The sequence below is a fragment of the Perna viridis genome, chromosome 10, assembly GCF_037379345.1.
Source record: "Perna viridis isolate PV_CMFRI_1.1 ecotype Kerala chromosome 10, ASM3737934v1, whole genome shotgun sequence".
NCBI classification, from domain to species: Eukaryota; Metazoa; Mollusca; class Bivalvia; order Mytilida; family Mytilidae; genus Perna; species Perna viridis.
Genome location: NC_142454.1, coordinates 22,959,491 through 22,977,488, shown reverse-complemented (window position 1 = coordinate 22,977,488; position 17,998 = coordinate 22,959,491). Strand labels below are relative to the sequence as shown.

Below are 17,998 nucleotides of genomic sequence, written 5' to 3'. Positions count from 1 at the left end.
TTTCGCCCCATCATCAAATCGACCCACATATACTACGTTAGACATTTTTAAACACATGAAGATAAAAGTATACTATATAGTTGTGACATGTAAAGAAATTGTTGAATTGTTGCCAACTTCAATTTTACATAGGTGCAGAGACAATGTCGGTTTTAAAAGCTCAGTAACCCTCTGCCCATCCCTCGTATATTAGATTACATATGTAAGTAATGTAAATTAAGTCTCTCTTTCCATGTAAAATCATACTTTTTCACACAAAAAATCCTCAACTGATCCTGATGATTTCTTTCACCACAAAAAAAATGCTAGAATTAAACTTTTATATTGGTATGATGAGGTTCTACAGTATCATTTTCAGAAGTGTCAAAGAGTTAAGTACAGTGAAAATAAAAGTGTTGTAAAGTTGGTTAAAATAGTGTGAGATTGTAATGTTAATGTCGCCAGTTTTCTCGACAATCAGGTCGCCAATATTCATCCATTTTCAGTCAGAATTTTTTTTTCAAAATAAAATAATTAATTTCAGATATGTGAAAAATCATGAACATTAATTGAGAAAGAACTTTCCAATATTTTTTTTTTTTAAATGTGATTTGGCATAGACATTAAGTCCATTACAGAAACAAAGGAAAATTTACAAGTGACCGAATACCTATATGTCACGTCTCTGTAGAATTGGATGAATAATTCCATAAAATGCACATCACTTCAAAAAGACCCTTACTATATATTGATATATGCAAATCTAAAATAGAAGAAGGATGGATTCGTCATCAATAGATTTCCAAATAACGGAAATGCGTTGGCTATAGAAAGGGCCAGGAAGAGTTAATCTTATTTGTTCGATAGTAGGGACGTGGTCATAGAAGTCAAGGTGAATGCAACGTACATCACAGAGAAATATTTATTGAGACATTCTGAAATAAAGTCTTTATTCCTTTCATTACGATAAAGACTTGTCCTATATAATACGAAATTGCAATTCAGCTGAAATACTAAAATTAAAATCATGAATTAATGCTGGAATCTCAGGTATATTTGAAGTATTTGAACATACGTGATTTTCTTTTCTTTTTCATTGTCTATTTCTGTCATATATATAAATACCACTTCACATCATGGTCATAAAGTAATACATACACGTTATGTATACAACTGTTCTTTAGCATTTTTCTTATAGTATTGTTTGTATTCATGCCATAACCATTTGTTGCAAAGTTGTCCATGGGCTTCTAACCGGGAACAATTTTCTCTCTTTTTTGTTTGTTTTGTGTTTTTTTTTGTGATTTTTGTCGCTTTAAGAACAACTTTGTAAAATTGATAATTTGGTGCACCCTATCAGTCATCAACTTCATGACGGCTTTAAGATACATTTATACTTCCAAAATTGTCGCCAAAAATATTCTCGAATTATTTTCCATTATAAGAATATATTTGTGCCCACTGGATCAAAAAGCAAATATTTTTGTGACTCAATTTTTCGAGCGACTAAGCTATCCTGTGACATAACGGAGAAACTAAATAATATAGGTATCATCATATTACCAAATATCTCAGCTTTCAAATGGTATCAACCAATATGCGGTAACATTTACGTTTTTGGGGTGAAATACAAAATATCATAGTGTATCCCTATCCGCGGGAAAATCGCTTAAATTAACATGTTTTCTAGAGTATTCATGCTTCAATAAAATGTATATCTATGACGCCACAGAACGTATAAAATCGGGTTTGAAATAAAAGAAAATTATTACGGGTAAAATGAAAGAAAAACTGAAATTCCGAAAATTCCCTTTTTTAAGGAAAGGTCATTGTTATCATCGAAAAACTGAGAATTAAGCACCTGCAATGAACAGATATTATGGATACATTGATATCTAAAACAATATAGTGGCCAACATATCTTCTTTACATCGTTATATGAAAAATGGCATTTTGGTTCATGTTGAGGTCATTTTTTCGGGGGTTGTGGTGGCAATATTCCACCTTAATGGAATGGACGTAAAAAATTCCTTTATTGGTTTCTTTTGAAAACTAAAATACGAATTAAATGCACTGTATCATATAAAAGTTTGTTTGAGAGAGTAATCAAGGGTACCAAGGTTAAAGCGGTAATCAAAAAAAATTTAATCCAGGGACAAAGACCAGACATGGAAAACAGACATACACAACAAAGAACATACAGTAACTAAAATCATACATACAAAGTCACAAATGGAAATGAGCAACTCGGACTCCACTAAAAACTGGGAGCATGGACCAGGTGCACCGGTAGGGTAAGCGTCCTCTGCTTTTCTAGAAACACCCGCTGAGTTGCTCATAAAAAGTCAAGTCCGGGGTAGACAAACGAGGAAAGGAAAACTATGACCCGTTGAAGAATAAATCAGTTTTCATGGTGCTGATGGATACATCATAACGATCCACGAGTTCATGATGACAACCATAAAACTTCTGTAGTGATGACTTCAATCTTGTAGCAACATACCCCTGTTCCAGAAGCCTATTTGTTAGAGTTCTAGCATGATACAAAAAGTCTGCGTAGTTTCGGCAAGCTCTGCTTTTCTAGAAACACCCGCCGAGTTGCTCATAAAAAGTCAAGTCCGGGGTAGACAAACGAGGGAAGGAAAACTATGACCCGTTGAATAAATCAGTTTTCATGGTGCTGATGGATACACCATAACGATCCACGAGTTCATGATAACGGCCATAAAACTCTGTTCCAGAAGCCTATTTGTTAGAGTTCTAGCGCGATACAAAAAGTCTGCGTAGTTTCGGCAAGCTCTGGCATAACGTATGAGTTGTGATATGAACACTCCATATGCAGGAGCCGAAGGGATGTTGCCACAGATGAAAGGAAGTTGACATTTCTGAATGAAAAGTAATCACGTTTGTCGTAAAGTTTGGTCAATAGTTTTCCTTTACCATCGATTTCTAAGTGTAGGTCAAGATACTACGGTATTCTACAAAATCGACAATAAGGTGGAATATATGAACATTTGAAATTCGAGAAGCATAAAGTGGACGGGTGGGTGCGCTGTCCTTGTGTGATACTGGTTTTACCTCCATAATAATATTAGGTCAGAAACCGGTTTTCTGTATATTTTTTGCATTCGAAAAAAAAAATGGTAGACACTTTCAATTGGAGCACCGCAACTACACGCAGGATCAGCTACAATATGGACTCTGTGTAAATCGTAGTTAAGGAAAGACGCAGAACATCGTAGCTGGGTCAAACAGATATTTAATTTACGAGGGCGTAATTAAAATATTGGGGAATGTCTAGTTTATGCAAGGTATTTTTGCTTCCGATTGCACATTTGAATCTTGATATTAAATTCACATTTCGCACTTCTTCACTTAAATTGTTCCATTCTCTTATAGCAGATGGTATGAATTCACTAGTTAATGATCATCTATAGAAGGGTAATATAATATCAGATCCATTTCGTAGCGGATAGACTGTTGTACTCTGAACAGGAGTGGGGATAAGTTCACGGAGATAGCCTGGGGCATTGCCATTTTGTATATTTTCTCTTTTTTTTCGCCTTTCAGACTATTTTTCCTAACCTGAGAGTCTTGCTTAAAGTATTTCACAAACGTGAAACCATGCCCTTGATTACTTCTTGTTCAAATATTGTCTTTCATAATGCATTACTACCAATGACTATCAACCTCATTTGATGATCATTCTGTGCACCATAATGAAAGATTGTTTGTTGCGGTTCAACGTCCGAGCAGCAATATTCCAGCTATATTCAGACGATGAACATGAAATTGATGATGAAATGAAAAAGGGATGGGACACGAGGACAATGGGGTCGACAAATTTTGATTGCCACTGGAAATAGGGAGAGGTGGGTAGGGTCGGGCAATTTAACCTCCTGTGGCGGAGCCCTATGGTTCCTACTCCGGGAGAATACCACAGTAGGGTTCTTTAACGTGCGAGGAACGTGGCATCTTTCCCAACACGGTGCACCACTGTGGTTTGCGGTCAGAGTTTCCGTATTATAGCCTGACAATCCCAGCATGCAACACGCCAGGGGTACCCCATTCCACCACCTGGGTACACATCCCAGTTGCTCTGTGGGCAGAGCGCCCTAGCCCCCGGCTAGGGTTCTGAGCACTATTTAGTCGCCTTTTACGACAAGCTTAGCGCTGCTGCAGGTCTATTCTTTTAACACCCGGACATGCACGGGGTCATAATGAAAGAGCGCAGTTCGTATGTTTAAAGGAAAGGGATATCCAATGACAAGATTACACATAAAACAAAAGAGCATTGTTGAGAACAGCGAAAAGCCGAGAATGTTACGAAAGAAAAGGAACAAGAAGTATTCACAGGAAAGATCAGTATAAATGAGTGTTTTGGTAACAACAATGGTGATCATTCATACTAAGCTTAAACTACAAATTGAAGATCTTTCTTAACTCCGTACTACAGCTCTTTGATTTTAACTGTTTTTAAACTCAGTTGAAGATAATTTGGTAAGTATGTGTAATTTCAAAATTAAACTGAGTGGTGAAAAATGGTGACAGATATATCAGTGGTTTTTTCCTGAAATGAAGTCGAAAACTGATCCGTTTGTTTGTTGGGGTTTAACGTCCGAGCAGCAATATTTCAGCTATATTCAGACGGTGAACATGAAATTGATGATAAAATGAACGAAAACTGATCCGAGGCACAGTTACTTTAGTAAAATTTTTGCCCATTTTATGAAATTAACTCACGACCTCAAGTCCTTATGGTGTGGTAGTAGTGATACTTTTATGACCAATTCTAGCGGTGCAAGTGGTTCACAAAATTGTGGTGCTAATTCCTAAGGTATTAAAAACTTGCGGAAGCAACATATAAATGAATATATAGTACTTAACCCCCCCCCCCAAAAAAAAAAAAAAAAAAATGCTTTAGATATCCTCGTAGGCTTAACAGCCGATTTCGGAGGAAAAGGGAAACAATACACACATATAACGAGAATAGGTATGGTGTATATGTAAAAAAAAACCAGCCCAATGTCAGCCCAATTTAAGGCCACTCATTGATCTTCAGTGAACGACGAGGAAATCTTCACACCACAGTTCAGGCTGTAGCTGGTGACTTCGAATTTTTATATTTGCGGTATTGGGAAATTTTCCGTCACAAATTTCTCAGCATCCATTGGAAGGAATGATTAGATGTTTGGTATGTGTCTTAATATAAGCATGATAACCTACATTGTATACCGTGTCATCCCTTCCGAGCTTTCTAGATAATCTACTTCGTGTTCACTGAGCGACTTAGAATTTTTACATGTGTGGTTCTGGGATTTTTTTTCGTCGCAGATATCTCAGCACCCATTGGTAGGAATGATTATATTTTCGGTATATGGCTTGAGCACGATGACTTGTACCGTGTCTTTTCCAGCGCTCTAGGTCTTTTACTTTCTGTTTTTCGAGTGACTTAGAATTTTTACGTGTGGAGTATCGGGAAATTTTCCGTCGCAGATTTCTCAGCACCCATTAGAAGGAATTAAATTTTTGGTATGTGGCTTAAGCGCAATGACTTGTACCGTGTCTCGCTTTTTTTCAGCCTTTTAGGTCATCTACAGATGTACTTCCTATTTACTGAGCGACTTAGAACTTTCTCATGTGCGGTATTGGGGATTTTTCCGCCAAAATTTGAAAGTTTTGCGATATAGTGATTAGATGACCTTTTATGGTATTTCTATTTATAGATTACTGCTTTATATAACACAATTATTATTTAATTTATTAAAAATTTCTGTTATTAGCAAGAAACCAATAAATCACTAAGGACATTCACTCAACCTTAAACAAGTCAAAGGTTACATGTACATAACATAGCACTTTTGGATATAACAAGAATGGATTTCGATTATATATGAAAGAGACAATGACCGAACTAGGGTAGAAAATATCAGAATTTCACAGACTCTTTTAATCTCCAAAACTCTTATTTGGGGGTTCTGCACCTAGCCTACAATTAAGATTTCTATGTATATGGTCATTTTTGGGAGAGAGAGGGTATAGATTAAGTGAGCATTACTCACAGTTTTTAATTTATCAATGTTTTAATTTCATGTCGTCCCTACAGTCGTTCACCCTTTTTTTTTGGGGGGGGGGGCTGGAACTATTTTTTCCCTTAGGTTTTACTTCATTATGTTAAACATGCACTGCTTGATTTGATTTCAGTTACTTTTTTTTCATTTCTTGGATATTCAGAATCCTGTATAATGTGTTGATGTAAACTAGATATCGTTAGAATACTGCTCAATATTTTCATTAATTAAACTTAACTTGATACTTTTTATTTCCCAAACAAAGCATCACTTCCCCCCAACCCCACTTCATTTACGTTATGTTCAAATCGAAACAATTCCCAATTTAAAATGCTGTAGTTCCTATAGTTGGACTCTAAAGACATAAGAAATTAAAGGCAATTTAATTCTAATTTCAAAGAGGTCTAACTGAGAAAAGTCAAAGACTAGGATTCGATATACATGTTATATGCACATCATTTTTATTATGATCTTACAATGATCATAATTTGATTGTGATCAGATGACAGGTATTTTTTTTTCGCTAAAATTTGGAATATTTAATTCTTAAATAAAACCCGTAGCCCCTGTCCGTCGTTGATGCATAAAAATTATTTTTCTAAATAAACAGAACCGGAGTTTAGAAAATATCTTTCCTTCCGTTTCTAATATACACTCCCATTTTGAGAAAGGTTCCGAAAAAAAAGTAATGTTCAAACCACAATCACATACCACCACATCCTTTGATGTTAATTATATAACTGGCGGTGATGAATGTAGGTCATTACTTCAAAGGAAAAGCTCATGCGGAGTCCGTGGGAACCGATGAGCACGTGACCTTGTCCATTTCTATTTCGTGCACTCTTATCAAGCTGGCTGATCGTGGCTGGCGGTGTGTGGGATACACAGACCGACAGAAGTATTTGACCGTGAGCTTGTGTCCGTGAGCAATGCATTATTATGTGAACAGCCCAGGGAAGACCTGTCAAAGATCACAATCAGCTATGGACTCGTATCTTTCTACTCTCGGGTTGTGGAGAAAACCAGTCGCTCGCGATGGATATTGCCTTTTCCGAGCAACTTCGGAGCAGGTAATTATGAAGTTTGCAAGTTCATGCCAATTAATATTTTACTTGGTCCTGGCCAAACCAAAGGTAATGATGAAGCGAAAATTCTCCAACGATTCTGCTAACTTGATACAATATTGTTTATTCTAAAAATATTTTAAGTTTGAATTAAAAAAAAATATTTATCGTAATTTTTGGTGAAAAATCTGTTTAACTGTTTGTGTTTTTTTTGTTCAGAATAACCCAAATATTTTCTTGTTATTTGGTGAAAAATTTATTACAATTGGTTAATACAGGGAGTGTATATTAGAAAGTCCCTGGTTGATGTGATTTAGAAAAAATATTTTATGAATGTTGCTAGATTATAAATGATAAAATTCTTATTTCAATATTATAAACTTCCCTATTTAACAAAAATATTGGTATATGCATTATACAGGTACTTCTTTGTCGAAGATCAGTATGTTAAATAAATTTTGCATGAATAGGCAAGTTTTTTTCTGATGAAATCCATTGTTTATAATAGAGTAAACTATTATAATGATTTAAATTAGGAAATGAGAAGCTACCTTGTACATTTAATTTTTATTTTATTTGAAGACTTGACCTAGCTATTGAAATTTCACAGTAAACTGTTCTGTATGAAAGAGACTAGGTCAGATGATCAGAAAATGTTGTTATTTATACTTAACATGGGCAACAAATGAGTACCTTTCAGTCTCAAAATTGTATACATTTGTATGTATTTATATTTCAGGTTTATATGACACAGACCCATTATGAAAAGTTATACCAACTTTCTAAAGAAGTTTTCTATAGTTTGGATGGCATTGATGAAAAATATGTAAGTGATTTATTTTCCTGGTTTGATACATATTAAGCATGCTAATTTGTATAACATATAGTCACATTGTACAGCTGTTACTTGAACTTTGTGTAATATATAATATCCTTCAATATATCTACTTACATTCTGCATTATCTAGACATGCATTTTTTTATACACCCTCTGTATCTGCAGGAGGGCTATATACAGTTATCATAGTGTCTGTCTCTTTGTCCCTTTGTCCATCTACAACTTTCACCTGCAACTACAATGTACAAACGTAAAAATGCAGCTTGATATTTTTACAAAAGCTTTATATTAATTGACTTATTGTTAAATTTGATTTCAGACTGAAACAACATCAACTTCTTGTTTGAGCACTTTGTTTTTATTTGACCATATGGTTTCTGGCTTTGGTAGTTTGATACCCTTTTTGTTGGAAACTTTTGTTAATTCTGTTCAAATTTGTGGCAAAAAATGAGCAAATACATACATTTGTACTACCCTGGAACCCACCTTTCAAAAATTACTGAATCTGCCCTGGCTGTTACTCACTTTCACTCTCACATACATCATCCTTGGTTCCACTTTTGTGGAATCAGTTTCTCATCTTTTGAATGTGCTAGGTCTTTGTGATTGGTGTTTCTAACTTCATTCCACAAAAGTTTGTACGGCTTTTTATTTTTAAAAATGCCAATAGCTCTGCATGTGTATATTAGGCACTGGTGCCACAAAACTTGTAATTTTTTTCACTTATGTTTTGGTGCAAGATGTATGTGGGGTTTAATGCCATCAAGTACATGTCAGGAAAAAGTCATAGGATTTAGTTCCATTTTTATTTGAAGTGCAAGTTTATTTATTTGATACTCAGGGCTTTGTTTACTGTCCTCAGTAATTATATGATTTTCTTCCAGATCTGGTCTGAATCTGATGCAATGAATGCTCTATCATGTATAGTAAGGTACAAGTTATAGCGGAATAACACTTAAGTCTTAAGGTTTATGAGGGTGTTCAATGAAAACCAGGCAGTAGAAGGCACATGACAAATTTCGTTATAAAATAATTTTCATCTATTTCATATTGGAAATGCATCCTTTCTCAAAGTCTAATGTTGGTTTCTGATTAACTGCAATGATAGAATAGAAATAAGTTACATAGAAAGCATTGGAATTCATTCAAAAAAGGGGAGAATACTCTTCAATTTGAGCAAAATATGGTTGCTTTGTTAGGGGATTTGAAGATTACTTTCTGAGCCATCCATTGTCGATTCAAAACAACCTTAATATACGTTACATTGAAACTAAAAATTCAGTGGGATAAAATTTACCATGTTCGACCCATATCATAGGATCTATCTGCTGTTTTTGACATGAACAGCCTCTCAAATAGATTTAAAAAACTGCATAATTCCATAATTTATAGCTAAAGAAAATCAACAGTTACTTATAATTTAGTGACAGTGATTCTAACAGCTTCATTATTTGTCAAATATACAGTTTGCATGTATGACAAGTTACTACTATCATTTTTATGAAAAATGTGCTGAAGTAGATTTCAAATTCTTTCTTTATGGGAATAATCTCCCCTTCATTATAATGATCATCTACAAATGTGACAAAATATTACATTTTGAAAGAATACATGATACTGGTATGTGTACATATGTATCCATTCTAATGTATTTTTTTCTGTTTTCTTTTAGACGCAACTTCATTATTTATGAAACTTCAGGACCACATATAGCAATAGACAACGGGTTTTTTGAGCATGTGAGTAAATTCATTTTGAATTGTGCACAGTACATTCAGGATTTTTGCATATTGTAAATTTAGCTTGGTACATGTTTTGTATCTTTTTAAGATTTTTAGGCAAAATCTACTAATATTGGTAGAAATTGACCATTATGAAATTTATTCGATTTAATGGAGAGAACGATTGGCACTTTAGAAAACTGTTTGCTGTGAGTATAGTTGTCCAGGAGTTTCCACTGATGCTATGACTAGTAAATTTCTGGTAAATTTTTTTTCCTTTTAGAGGGAAGGTGAGGTTGAAATTAATGAGTCTGAGTTTTGTGTCCCATCTTATCTTGAATGGAATCTTTGAGATAGGAATTACATGCATGACCTTTCACAGATGATTTATAAAATGCTTATGTATGATGAGGAAATGACTTTTTGTAGGTTTAAACTGGTCTGGAGCCAGCATGTCAGTTAACTGCTAGTATTCCTAAGTTTGTACATTTGTGAAATTTATATTCAGTTTTCTTTTTGATGTTTCCTTTTTGAACTGATTTTTATTATGTTTAATTCTGTGATATTTTTTCCACAGTGGCCAGATTTTAAAGGAGGAGGGTTATGATCACGCCAAAGTACTTTAACCCTGCCACATTTTTTTTGCCTGTCCAAAGTCAGGAATTTCTTGTTTCGTTCTCACCTTTAGTTTATTTATATGTTATTTGAGAATGTAGGGGCAACTCTTTTGCTGTGCCTGTGTATAGTGATGTTTTGGGGTGAGCTGCAGCCTGCCCTGCAGTGTGAAGGTTTCCTTGTCATTCATTGAAGACTAATAGGTGGCCTTGGGGTGACATTTTTCATGCTGATGAGGATGTTGTCTCTTTGACATATTCACCAAACTTTTTCAAGTTATTTTTTAATTTTCAAAGGATAGGCAATTTCTTAAAATTCAGTTGTGATAGCTTTTTAGAATCCCTGCATAGATTCAGCAATATTAACTTTTGAAACTGTATTATACAGGTCGTTTTGTGCAGAATTGACTCGTCCCATCTTGAGAGTGTTTATCCGAAGTCTTACATACAGAAAATGGCTCTGTGTCAATGTAAGTTGAATAACTTGAGATTTAATGTGTCTAAAATGTAAAGAAAAAAGTTATAATTTTAAAAGAACTATTAAAAATGATTTATACACCAACAAAAGAGAGAAAACCCTATGTATTGTTTTATTGGGAGGTTGAGCTGGACTCTTGCTAACTTAAGCATCATGATTTTTAATTTTCAAAAAGGTCATTTCTTTTTATGCCCTGCGACAATCTGTCGGGGGCATATTAATTTACCCTGTCCATCCGTCCAGATTACACATGATCATGACTTGTCTGGCTATCTCCTTGTACAGTTTTTAAAATATTTTACAGGATATTTCCACGCATGATGAAGGTGTGCAGGGCCAAAGGATTCTGATTTTTGTGAAATATTACGGAAATTGGTGATAGTTACACTTAGTCATTTTACTCAGAAATATATGGATCATGCCTTGTCCGGCTATCTCCTCGTTTTTGAACTACATCTAAAATATTTTACAGGATATTTCCACGCATGATGAAGGTGTGCAGGTCCAAAAGATTTTGATTTTCGTGAAATATTATGGAACTGGGTGATAGTTAGACTGTTATTTTTGTCAGAAATTTATCCCAAGTAACAAAGTTAAGGATTTGATATGGGGGTATTAACATTTTTTATGTGTCCATTAATACGTCCATCGGTCCCCTTTTTCTCATCGCAACTAGTCTGACACTACCAAACAGAATTTCATGACACTATGTGGCCTGGATACAATATGTAGATATGCATATATTTAAGAATTTCTGATCCCCAAATTGATCCCCAGACCATGAGTAACACAAGTCTTGGAAGGATTTCTGAATCTGCAAACCATTTCTTCATACAAAAATAAAAATGTTCCTAATTTGGCAAATCTAGCAAGTGAGGGCATTATTAGTGTCTTACAGACACATTTGATTTCTTAATAAAATAAAAAATCACTACTAACAAATGAGGCGGGGGCTCCTGTGATAAACAGGTTTTCTAGTTTTAAAAGTATATTTTTAGAATTTAAGTTGAATAAAATGGCTTTATTTACCTAAAATTTATTTTTGTTCTTTAAAATAATTCAGTATATGGAAATATGGGTACTGTTTGTTTCAGCATCCTACCATAGAGCAATTTAGTGCATCCATGAAAACTAATATATTTATTACTTGTACCTTGCATGTGCACACAGAATTTTAAAATTGAAGCATAGTTTAACTATGTTAGTTGATTTGTGACAATGTACTTCTTACATCCTGCTGAATCCAGCATTGTCATGTTTTAGACTTTGATGTGTAAACATTGTATTTTTTGTTAGTATCACACTGCAGCACTTCCATTCATAAATCAATTTAACTGCAACTTTCCCAGGCCTAAATTTTGGATACCTCCTGACCTTTGTGGTGACCCAGAAAATATTGATTTGTTGGCATCTGCATGATCCAACCAATTGACTATTCTCTTACTGAAGGGTGAAAGCCAAGTAGGATTTAAAATAACCTATAAATCTATGTCCCACAAAAAATAACCCAAAAAATCAGGAGAAGGTCAGGAAAAACTATTCTTTCAAGTATGAAAATGTAATTCTGGTCCCCATTGGAATTAAATACTTGTAGCTTTAAAATTTGCATGTAAATGGATTTTTTTTTTATGTTTCTAATAGAAGGTTGATCTCTTAAGGATATAGCACCTAAGCATTTTTTGGTTATTTGGATTAGGGTGAAACTATTTGCTTTTTTTTGTCGGGGTGGGGGTAATCTTTCCTCAAAATTAGAATCACAATGTTGTAGTCCACCATTATGTTCATATTGGTTGAATCATGACGACTACAAATGAGAATGTAAACATTTTTGAAATTCTTTAGGGCGTCTTTAACCATTTAGCATATTCAAATTTGAAAGCTGGAGATGTATGTGATCATGGTGATTCAGAGAAAACTGTATAAAAATGTGTGGATGGACAAATTGATGATTCTATTCCTGGGTTCTTAACAAAAACAATTCTTAGATCAACTCGTGTTCTTTTAGAAATGTTTCTTTTTCCAAGAATTTAATCATGGTTATCTCCCTTGCATGGACAAAACACCATCTGTTGAAAAATTGTAGAATGTAAGCATTTTATCAAATCTATATCTGTGATGTGAGCTATTTGATGTTCAATAAGAATGCAAATGGCTACCTGCAGTTTCTATTATCATAGATTTAGTGACAGGTGGTGCATTTAACCCTATCTGGTAAACCTATGGATGAACTCTAAATAAACCTAAAGAGGATGTCCACACAGAAACCAGGCAGTGGGTGGCACACTATTTCATATCACAAACACATCCTTTCTCAAAGTTAATTGTTGGTTTTTGATTAACTGCAACAATTAAAGAGAAATGAATTGCACAGAAAGCATTGAAAGAGTAATCAAGGGAACCAAGGTTATAGTGGAAATCAAAGGAATGTAATCAAGGGACAAAGATTAGACATGGAAAACAGACACACACAACAATGAACATAAAATCATCAAAATAATATGTACAAAGCAACATAAGTAAATGAGCAACTCAGACTCTTACTAAGAACTGGGAGCATGGATCAGGTGCATAAATTCATTGAAAAAGGAAGATAGTTCTTTCATTTTGTGCAAAATTCGGTTGCTTTCTTAGGAAACTTTAAAATCATTTTCTGAGCCATCCATTATCGATGTAAAAATAAAATTGTACCATTCACCCAGTTCATCTGACTGTCTGGTTTTCACACATTTGTAAGTGGAAGTGCTACTCCTTGGAAACTACTGCACCAAAATTTCATGGAACTTTCTTGATAGTTAGGACATGATATGTAATAGTGCATATTAGAAGAATTTATGATCCACTGAATTTTTGTGGGAGTTGTACCCCTTTGGAAATTTGGAACAGGGGGAGACATACCTTTTTGAAGGTATTCAAAAGGCATTCATTTGGTAATATTCCAACTTTTAATGTGTGGAATGTCAGCAGGGATATGCTGTTTTTTGTCCACTTCTGTCTGATTATAGAAGGTTTGAGTATACATACATGTATTTAGAATTTAGGAGAACATAGAAGGTTTGAGTATACATACATGTATTTAGAATTTAGGAGAACGTCTTGTTGATGATTTATAGCTTCCTATTTTGATAATTATAGTTTTGATTACTTTCATACAGTTTTTGAGCTTAGATCTTCTTATGTACTGCCGATGAGAGGTAACTCCTTGAAATACGTGTACAGCATATTGAAATTTGCAATATTACTATGATTGGTATTTTGTATTTGAAATCATGACTATATTCAAATGTTTTAAACAAATTCTGTATCACAATCATGTAGTAACAATTTTAATGACTTCGAAGTAGGTTGCTATTGGAATTCATCAACCATCAAAGCATTTGGCTAGGTACATGTAAATATATATACTGTTATCAGAGTCCGTCAAAACTTGTTTTGCCCTGTCAGTCATGGGACTGGGTGGTTAGATTATCCAGTCAATCCCACAGATATTTAGCCAGTCCCCCTTATTTTCATAAATATACTGTTAGTGAATTAAAATTCTTCAATGACTTTATGGTATGCCAAGTAGCTTTTCATTTTGTTGTATTGACTTGGTTGTGGAGTTATTTTCCAGTCTGTTTTCAGAAATGGCAATTAATACATGTTTATTTATTTCCCATTTTGCATGTGATTAGTTTAGTAACTTTAGTTTGTATCAATATGATTATCTGAATATCAATAATTTTATTTTATCATAACCATTCTTCAACAGCATATTTTTTAATCCATGAAAAGTTTTCTGCTTCAGTCTGCCCGAAGTCAAACTCATCACCACTGTCCATTTCCTCATTTGCTGCTAAATCATAGCGCTTGATTTTTTTCTGTTTTTGTGATCTTAACGTTAAAATCACAAAAAAAATAGAGCTACGTTTTGCAGCTATTTCCCCGTGATGATCATCATCTTTTATAGGCATTGTATTATTAATCTGAAAATATGACAGTTGCTTGGCCATATGCCAGGAACAGAACTGGTAAAGTGTTGAAAAGGCCACATTAGCACGATGTCAACAATCTGGTACCCAATGTTAAACCGGAAATGGAATTACACAAACCAGTCAACATCTAATAACCAAACAATCAAACCAACAAAGCACTGTGACAGCCACTTTTTAATGGTGGTCCTCGGACCATCACTCGTGATAAAAACATCAGACAACCCTGTTTATTTAATGGTCAGGACCGACAAATTTCGCGTACTCTGTTTTAATAACAAATTCTTGTGAAAGATGCCATTTGCTTAAAATTTCAATATTAAGATTCATGTTATGGAATTTCCAATATAACGAATGGATTTTTCTAGAAATAGCAATACATAATGCATGCATTAATCACTGAATTTACAGTAACCATTTTGCAATGCCAATACCTGCAATAGGCTGTTCTACAACAATCAATCAATCCTTCCTGAAAGCAACATAGGTAAACTTTAATCAATGTGTATGATTTTAGACTGTGTATTTTATTTTCTAGCTATAGTATATGAAATCCTATACATGGGTGTATTTGGATTCAGTAATGATGAGATCTCTGAGGCCAAACAGGTCATAAGGGAACAAGAGGGAAAACAGAAGAAAAAGAACAGATATAACTCCACGAAATAGTAAGTTAAATGCATTTTTCACAGGGATGGTTTTTTCCGCTGTTTTACAATTATGATTCTCTTTTTTTACTTTTTATTTACTTCTAGATTTGCCAATTTCTTCATTATTTGTTGACCTTGTAAAATTATTTCTGATTACAGTAATTTTCCAATTCTTATTTTTGGTCCAAATTTGGCCGAATATCCTATGAAAATTATGATCGAAATTTAAGCTGTGAAATTCTCAATTTTGACTTGTAACATGGTCTCAATAATTGTACATGAATTTTAATTAAATTGGAGCTTTGTGAGATATACAAAATCCTCTTCACTCTATTGTATCAGATTTGTAATCCTGGGGTTACCTGATGGACTTAGGTCTATACAATAGAAACTGTAATGTTGTTCATCAAGGACCAGTTGAAAAAAATAAGTTTTAAAATATTGCATCTTTCTCCAAAGAAAAATATGCTCCAAATTCAAGCTGTGAAATTCTCAATTGTGATTTGAAGCTGTTTTGTTGTTCTTCATCAAGGACTTGAATAGAAGCAAATTATAATTGTATCAAGCTCTTTCTCCTCATAATTATATATAGATTATATATTGAAGTTGAGAATTTTGCGGTATTTTTACCAATTTCATGGGCCATGGACCCCTTCCCAAAAACAATAAAAAAATCACTGAATTAGGACTTGCCTAAATTGGACCTTTAAATTAGGCAAAAGCATTTGTTTACAATATGCTGTGAAAGAACTATTGTTCATGTATTGCCAATTTTCATGGTTTGTGGTTCAGCCAAACCATAATAATGATTTCTAATGAATAACAAAGTTTCTTTTAAAAATAGAGGCTGAATTGAAAACTCAACAAACTTTGATAACCACCAATTAAAGTACTGTTGCAGTACCTCAGATTTTAATTACACACGGTATGATTTTTTTACTGACACAAGTGCATGAGGCCATGCATACTATAAGAAAACAGTCTATGGTCAAATACAAGCATTTTATGAAATGGGGGCATAATTACAAGATTCAGTATAAAAGGAAATCAGATTATGACATGTATAATGAATGAATCTGATTAATTGCCATATTCAGTACAATATCTAGTAGATTATGGTATTTGTTTTTTTTTCTTTGAAAAGGGGGAGGAGAGGTCCATTACATCCTCATCTGGAACCACCCCTGATATCATTGCAAGTATTTTGCATTCGTATCCAAACTCGTGCCCAAACTGTACTTTTTTGTCTTTGCTAATTTGGCATGTGACCTAAAGGATATAAGGGGATAAGGGTAGAACTAAACAAAATTGTCCATCTGGTCAAGCAGACAAGTTTTGCTGTAATTAAACTAGCTACTTGCCCTTATGATGTTGAACAGAAAATGGAACTTTTCAAAATAAGGTGGCACAGAGGGCAAATTCTCTTTGACTTTGACTTCGAAATTTACTTGGTCTTGCCAGCAGGAGAGTTCTTAATTTTAGTGTTAAAGAAGAATTCCATCTCATAATATCTAGTAGATACCAAACATTATAAGCTTGTTTGTAAAAATTGACAAGATTCAAGCAAAAATTTAAAGAAAACATTTTCCTGAAGGAATCTACTACATAAACTCTACAAGTGTTTCCAACTAACACTTGTGGCTATTTTATAGTTGAACATAATTTTTTCATCTCTTGTACCTATGATCATGTAACATGTTGTTTGAAAATCTGTGACACAGGACTCTCTATACTATCTTTGCAGGTAAATACTTGTTTTTTATTGATTTTCCAAGACTTTCATGGTAGTATTTAAATAAATATGTATTGGAAATTTGAATCTGTAATGATGAATTAAGTACTCATTAATTATTAAATGTATGTGACTTTTCCCTGCAGAGTTGATAATTAATTTTGTTTTTGTGACATGAACAACTTACAGTTAATTAATGAATTCCATGATTTTATGGTGGCAAATGACATGACAGGATTCATGTCGAGCATTTTAATAGTCCCAATAGGGGTCGGGGTGGGATGCTCCCCTTTTTAGATCACCTGGACCAAAGGTCCCAGTGAGCTTTTGCCTTCACTTTGTGTCCATAGTCTATAAACTTTTAACATTTTGCTCTACTATATGAAAACCTATAACCAGTTTTCACCAAATTTGGCAGAAATGGTGTAAGAAAAAGCTATAACTGTGAAAGTACTTTTGTTCATGGGATACCAATTTTCGTGTGTGAGCCAGACCACGAAATTTGGTTCCCAATGAAAGGGAGATTCACACTGAGGTGTGTACTGAAAACATCAAAACCATGAATTCAATAATCCACAATTTTGTGTAGTTCCCTAATCCATGAAAATTGGTATACACAATTAAAGTACTTTCACAGTTTAAAAGATCCAATTTTGGTTTGATTTGATTAAACAAGGTGGATGCCAGAGGCTATTTCTGGTTAGCCAATTGCAGGATCAACTCCTCTGAAACCACATGTACCAATGTTGTAAAACTTGATAGGTTGTATGTCCTCAATGCCTTGTACAAACCATCCACTTTTTGTGTGGCTAAGGTGGTTCATCAGGTGGCTGTGGCCACCCAAAGTTGCCATTGAGACCCTATTGGGAAATACATTTCAGCC

At 34.1% G+C, this 17,998-nt stretch overlaps 1 protein-coding gene across 1 annotated transcript in view; it reads left to right on the top strand.

The window, feature by feature from the left end:
* The first annotated feature begins 6,857 nt into the window (after positions 1-6,857).
* The window catches only part of LOC148605005 (uncharacterized), a 52,394-nt gene continuing 41,253 nt past the window's right edge, over positions 6,858-17,998 (top strand). The window contains exons 1-6 of the mRNA XM_088547813.1: positions 6,858-7,120; positions 7,854-7,940; positions 8,837-8,883; positions 9,625-9,691; positions 10,676-10,757; positions 15,272-15,401. Coding sequence (XP_088403939.1) covers positions 6,980-7,120; positions 7,854-7,940; positions 8,837-8,883; positions 9,625-9,691; positions 10,676-10,757; positions 15,272-15,401 — 554 coding nt within the window. The 5' untranslated portion in view covers positions 6,858-6,979. The remainder of the gene's footprint in view (positions 7,121-7,853; positions 7,941-8,836; positions 8,884-9,624; positions 9,692-10,675; positions 10,758-15,271; positions 15,402-17,998) is intronic.